Source organism: Rhodamnia argentea, chromosome 2 (assembly GCF_020921035.1).
Source record: "Rhodamnia argentea isolate NSW1041297 chromosome 2, ASM2092103v1, whole genome shotgun sequence".
Lineage (NCBI taxonomy): Eukaryota > Viridiplantae > Streptophyta > Magnoliopsida > Myrtales > Myrtaceae > Rhodamnia > Rhodamnia argentea.
In genome coordinates this window covers 15,504,256-15,511,349 of record NC_063151.1, presented here as the reverse complement: position 1 = coordinate 15,511,349, position 7,094 = coordinate 15,504,256, and the positions used below count along the sequence as shown (strand labels likewise).

General features: G+C 49.0%; 1 protein-coding gene across 1 annotated transcript; it reads left to right on the top strand.

The window, feature by feature from the left end:
- Nucleotides 1–2,573: 2,573 nt before the first annotated feature.
- LOC115733672 lies at nucleotides 2,574–4,681 on the top strand. The gene is made up of 3 exons (XM_048273448.1): nucleotides 2,574–2,797; nucleotides 2,913–3,762; nucleotides 4,634–4,681. Exons 1-3 carry the CDS (start codon nucleotides 2,574–2,576, stop codon nucleotides 4,679–4,681), a joined length of 1,122 nt encoding a protein of 373 aa, XP_048129405.1.
- The last annotated feature ends 2,413 nt before the right edge of the window (nucleotides 4,682–7,094 follow it).

Genomic DNA, 7,094 nt, shown 5'->3' with positions numbered 1-7,094 from the left:
TGTCTTGGCTAGTGTGAGACCCATTGTAATTGCATGATTGGCCTTGTGAGGCGATATGTGGCAATTGGCCCGATTCGAGCTCGTGATGGTATTGACACGCTAAATAGCCCAAGTAATTGTGGAATTACAATATTGTGATATTAGGGCATGAGGCCCTTTGTGTATGACCTATACATGAGATTATAAAGTCGTGTTCAATTGAGGCGTCCGAGGCCGTATAGTATGCCGTGTTCGCCCAATTGTCCGAGACTTAATCCGGTCGTGTTCCTAAGTGTCCGAGACCATTGAATAAATGGGGCGTATTCCTAAGTGTTTGAGACCCCATGGGGCGTACTCCTAAGTGTCCGAGACCCCGGTGTGCACACAAAAATATCTGTATTTATACGTACAATGCCGTGTTCCTAAGAGTCCGAGGCTTGTACTTGATATATGAGATTATGATACTAAATTATGGAGGTGGTATGTGAGCCCTATAGTACGAGGATCGACTTGTGTGATTTGGCATGTTCTGGGTGGTCCCGTACATGATTGCTTTATTTGTGCATTTTGAATTGACCACCGTCTGCTGTTTGGATTGGATTGTTTGCATGCCGTGTTTTGTCCGGAGGTACTAGGACCTTATGATAGGTTGTGCTTCACTTACTGAGATGTCGATCTCACCCCTCCGTGGGACCAACATTTTCGGACCCTCGACCTTGATCGCCGCGATGCCGCTACTTTTTGGACTACCGACTCGGTTTGAGCCCGTGATTACCGAGTATAGAGTGGGACCAGATCGGACGTATTATCGGAGGGTTAGCACCTTGTGGATCGACGACGCGAGAGGATACTTGACCCCTTATTCCTTCCTCTCTTGGACTTATAAGGATGGGGACTATTTATCCGGACCTTTGAGGGAGGAGATGATTCCCGAGCACGTCTTGGATGCCGCCGGACCTAGACTCCCGATAGGTTCACCTTCGAGACTCCCTGTCCTTGGACCTATAGTTGGACCGATCCCCGAGCCGAGGTCTCCCATACCTTGACTCCCCACTGTGGATGGAGGGATCTTGGAACCCGATGAGCCCGTTGATGGACCCCCGATGCTTCCCGAGCCTGTCCCGAACGTAGTTCACGTCGTGGATCCAGCACATGACCCGGTGATGGAGGAACCCGAAGAGGAGTCCGAACCAGAAGAAGAGGCGATACCCGAGGAGGCGTCTGATCTAGAGGAGGACCTGGAAGAAGTGCCGGAGGAGGAGCCATGGGAGGAGCCTGAGCAGGTGTTTAGTGGAGCCATCGTGACGAGTTTCTCCCCGGAGTACGCTCCCCCCTGCCGAGTTTACTTCTGATGATGACGCCCGACCCTTAGGTGTGTAGAGGTCCTTATCCCTGCTTTTGGACCCTCGTGTGTCGACGAGTGGTTATGTTTAGGGAGTTTCCTTTTGTGTCCCCGTGCCGTATCCTTGAGTCGTAGTCGTTTTATTTCCGGTGGTCCGTATGAACCTTGAACTTACCTGGCTATGTTATTGTATTTTGGTGTTATGTTCTAAGGTCATTCTATATTCATTGTCGGGTTTGTTTTCATTGCTTCCGCTTGCATTTGCATCTCGCGTGTTTTACGTCCGTTTGCAATCCCGGTGAGTTGCGAGATTTCTTCGACAACGAGGGATGTTGGCGCGCTCGGAGGACACGGGGCGTGACATCCCCGTTGAAGTGGTATCGTAGCGAGGCTAGCTCAATCCACATCGATCGAGTGTTGGAGTGATAAGGAGGAATGACTTTGGAACGACCATTAGTTATGACCTTAGGTGGTTATGAATCTTAGGCGCGAAAGCATGTCATTTGAAATGGCGCATGTGGATTGGCCTGGTATCAAGTCCTTGTACTGGACTATTGTGTGACTTAGCCGTGATTGCTCTATGAAGTGCTGGGTTGTTTGTGATGTTTTCACTAAGCTACGGATGCGGCCGGACCAAAGGTACGATCGAGAATCTTTGTTGTGATGCCATGGTTGCTTGAGATGCCATGATTTGATGGCTATGTTATTTGTTTTTCTTGGCCTGGTATGCTTGATTGAGTACCTACTGGTTTGTCGGCCTAATGATTGTGAGGGATCCTGAAATGTTAGATGATGGTAGATAGACGTGAGTGTTTGGCTTAGGCCCCGATCCCTGGGAAAAATTGTAGTTATCAGGTGTAGTGAAACCTTCTTGAGATGAGCAACCGCAATAGAGGTACTAGAGGAGCGTCTAGCTCGAGGGCCCCACCAGTAGAAGATCCAAGGCTGGACGGTGTGATTAGGACCTTGGAGCAGATAGGAGAGCTGATGGGTAGGCAGGCTCGGGAAAGAGGCTGCCTACGTGGCACAACAAGGCGAGGATAGGGCCACGATAATAGCTCAAGCTGCCGAGGCCGCCGTTGCTTGCGATTAATGCGACGTTAGGGAACAATGGGAATAATGGAAACAATGGCCGGGGAAATGGAGGTGGTAATGCTCCCGCTTAAGAGAACCCACATAGGGCCATGGGTCGGATGGTGGAGCAATTTCGAAACCGAAGCCACCTAGGTTTGACGGGAAAGGAGACCGGAAGATGGCTCCTCGTTGGATTGAGGAGATTGAGAAATGCTTCACGGTTCTAGGATGTTCTGACGCTGAAAAAGTGACATTGGCGGTGTACCAACTCCAAGAGATTGCCCATGATTGGTGGAGGGCTACGAGAGTGACCGTTTTCCCCGAAGGAGTGGTGCCTAATTGGAATGCATTCTCTGAGGCATTCATTGGGAAGTTCTTCTCTGCAGCTGCTCAGGAGCAGAAGTTAGTTGAATTTCAGAACTTGCGTCAAGGCAACATGACAATCGAGCAATATGAAGCGGAGTTTGCAAGGCTGTCTAAGTATGCTCCGCGGATGGTTGATAATCCTTTGGATAAGGCAAGAAGATTCAGAGATGGGCTACAACCTCGACCTCCGTAGCCAACCGGTGGCTTTGGACCCGCAGAACTATGAGGAGCTATATAGGCGGGGCCAACCGATTGAAAGGGACATGAGGGAAAGAAGGAAAATCGCCCCTGGACCGCGATTCGTTCCTCGGAGGGACAATCGTAACTTTGGGAAGAGGCCAATGATGAACAACGGGCGATTTATTCCTCCAGTGAAGAAAGGAATTGGGAAGCCGACTCGCCCGAACAACCGGAACCGTCGTCTCTGTGGAAGGCGACATGGAAATGGACCTTGCCCCGGTCGGGGAGGTGCCTGTTTCAGATGTGGCAAGATGGGCCACCATGTTAGGCGGTGCACCGAGAAAGCTCCTGGAGATTTTCCACAGATGGTAAGGCCGCAAGGAGGGCCTCGGATTGGAGCTGCTCCTCAAGGGAGCCAGAACCGACCGCCGGCGCAAGGAAGAGTCTATGCTGTGGCGCGAAAGGATACCGAGAATGCGTCCGGCGTAGTCACAGGTACGGTTCTTCTCTGTGGTCATGCTGCATATGCTTTGTTTGACCCCGGAGCTTCGCATTCATTCGTGTCTGCTCAATTTGCTGATTTGGCTGGAATAGAGTTAAAACCGTTGGAAGTAGTATTGCATGTGGCTACACCCTTAAAGAATGAAGCGTTGGTTTCCTTAGGGTGTCAGAACCGTAAGATAGTGATTGGCGATAGTGAAGAACTAATCGATCTTGCTGTGTTGCCCATGTATGACTTTGATGTTATTGTTGGGATGGATTGGTTAGGCAAATTAAAGGCTGTGGTTGATTGTGGTAGCAGGGCGATTCAATTCTTTCCCGTTGGTCGCCCTAGATTTGACTTTGTCGGGAGTCGAGGAGGAACCTCGATCCCTTTGATCTCGTCACTTGAGGTGACTAAGTTGATGGATGACGGATGTGAGGCCTATTTAGCGGTTGTGTTGGATCCGACGGTGGAAGAACCTAAGTTGGAAAACATATCGGTAGTATGTGAATACCCCGATGTCTTTCCTCAAGATTTACCCGGATTACCACCCGAGAGAGAAACGGAATTCTCTATTGAGTTAGCCCCCGGGACGGAACCGATATCAAAGGCACCCTATAGAATGTCCCTATCCGAGTTGAAGGAGTTAAAGGTACAAATGCAAGAACTATTGGACAAAGGGTTTATTCGTCCAAGTGCTTCACCTTGGGGAGCACCAGTTTTGTTTGTGAGGAAAAAGGACGGGTCGTTGCGCTTGTGCATCGACTATAGGCGATTGAATCAAGCGACCATTAAGAACAAGTACCCATTGCCAAGGATAGATGACTTGTTCGACCAACCGCAAGGTGCATCGGTATTCTCCAAGATCGACTTAAGGACGGGATATCACCAATTGAGGATTAAGAAGGAGGATGTCCCTAAGGCTGCCTTCAGGACAAGGTATGGGCATTATGAGTTTACGGTGATGCCATTTGGATTGACCAATGCCCCAGTTGCATTTATGGACTTGATGCATCGTGTGTTCAAGGAGTATTTGGATAAGTTTGTCATAGTGTTCATAGATGACATTCCGATTTACTCGAGGAGTAATGGCGAACATGAAGTACACTTGAGGATTGTCTTGCGGACATTAAGGGAACAATCAATTTACGCCAAGTTTAGTAAGTGTGAGTTCCGATTGAATACAGTGGCGTTCCTTGGACATGTAGTATCCGGAGATGGAATCTCAGTGGATCCCGCTAAAATCGAAGCGGTGATGAATTGGCCTAGACCGACAACGGTGACCAAAGTGAGGAGTTTCTTGGGACCGGGCAGGCTACTATAGAAGGTTTGTGGACAAGTTCTCTTCAATAGCCATGCCATTAACTAGATTGACGAAGAAGGAAACGAAGTTTGAATGGACCGACAAGTGCGAAAGAAGTTTCCAAGAACTCGAAGCATAGGGCGACCACCGCACCGGTGTTGACTATTCCCTCCGGGCCCGGGAGGTTACGAGATCTATAGTGACGCATCTTTGAAAGGATTGGGGTGTGTGCTAATGCAACATGGAAAAGTTGTGGCTTATGCATCGCGTCAATTAAGACCTCATGAGATGAATTACCCGACTCACGATCTGGAGCTTGCTGCTATAGTCTTCGCCTTGAAGATCCGGAGGCATTATCTCATGTGGAGAAAAGTTTCGAGATCTATACGGATCATCGAGTCTAAAGTACTTGTTTTCCCAAAATGAGTTGAATATGAGACAACGTCGGTGGATAGAGTTGCTTAAAGACTATGATTGTGACATTTTGTATCACCCCGGGAAAGCAAATAAGGTAGCGGATGCGCTAAGTCGGAAGTCAAGTATGGCGCATATGCTAGTGAAAGAGTGGACTCTGCTAGAAAGGATAAGGGATTCGGAGTTCAAATTGGAAGTCTATCGGTTGTCCAATTTGATGGCGACACTAAGGATTGAACCCGAGATCCGGGATAGGATTAAGGCATTACAGACGACGGATCCCGACCTCCAAAAGATTCTGGAAATGGAGGCGAATAAAAGGAAACCCGAGTTTCAAGTATCGGAGGATGGAATACTGAAGTTTCGTGGGAGGTTATGCGTACCCAATGACGAAGAGCTCCGAGAGAGGATTCTATCAGAAGCACATCGAAGTAACTATAGTATCCACCCTGGATGTACGAAGATGTACCAAAATCTCCGTCAACACTACTGGTGGAATGGAATGAAAGTGGACGTCGCCAAGCACGTGGCAAAATGCTTAACGTGCCCGCAAGTGAAGGCACAACATTGTAAACCGGGAGGCCTGCTTCAACCGTTGGAAATCCCCGAGTGGAAATGGGAGCACATCACAATGGATTTTGTTATGGCCTTACCAAGGAGTCAAAGGGGACATGACTCCATATGGGTGATCGTGGATCGATTGACCAAGTCCGCACATTTTTTGGCAGTGCGAAAGGATTTCGCAATGGACAGGTACGCCGAACCGTACATGAGGCGGATCGTTCGACTACATGGAGTGCTAGTGACAATCACGTCGACGAGATCCCAAGTTTACCGCTCGTTTTGGAAAAGCCTGCAGGAAGCGATGGGGACAAAGTTGCGATACAAGACCGCCTACCACCCTCGGACGGATGGACGATCCGAGAGAACTATTCGAGCGTTGGAAGATATGTTAAGGGCGTGTGTCATAGACTTCAAAGGAGGTTGGGAAGAGCGATTTGCACCTTGTGGAGTTCGCCTATAACAACAGCTATCGCCAGAGTATCGGAATGGCACCGTTCGAAGCACTGTATGGCAAAGCGTGCCGAACGCCAATATGCTGGGACGAAGTCGGTGAGAGGAGTATAACAGGCCCGGAGTTAGTAGAACAGTCAGTTGAAGCAGTGAAGGTGATTAGAGAAAGACTTAAGACCGCCCAAAGTCGCCAGAAAAGCTACGCCGACGGACGACGTAAGCCTTTGGAATTCCAAGTGGGAGATCATGTGTTCCTCAAGGTATCGCCAATGCGAGGATTATCTCGATTTGGGAAGAAAGGGAAACTAAGTCCGAGATACGTGGGACCTTTCGAGATGCTAGAGCGAATTGGAACCCTGGCCTATAGACTAGCCTTACCGCCAAATCTGCCGCAAGTCCACAACGTCTTTCACGTGTCAATGCTACGGAAGTATGAGCCCGATCCGACCCATGTCTTGGATTATGAAGCTATCGAAGTGGATGATCGAGTAACATACGTGGAAAGACCGGTTAGGATCGTGGACAGGAAGGAGCAAGTCCCGAGAAACAAGACAATTCCGTTGGTAAAAGTAATCTGGGAGCACCACGGAACAGAAGGAGCCACCCGGGAGAGCGAGGAAGCTATGAGGCGCAAATACCCCCACCTGTTTGAGTAGCTAAGTCTTGTAAATTTCGAGGACGAAATTTTTGTAAGGGGGGAAGAATTGTGACATTCTGAATTCCGACCCCATTTCGAAGTTATGAATGAAATGAGTATCGATGTATTCCAGTAACCTCACTCAGAATTGATCACTCTTGAGATAACTGACCAAAGGGGAATGGCTAAATAGGATAGTGCGCAAACCATAAAGGACTCGACCGCGGACTGGTATCCCGACCATAAGGGTCGCCGATGGTACATTCTGGGTCATTGCGGGCCGATCCAGGGTTGACGTCAG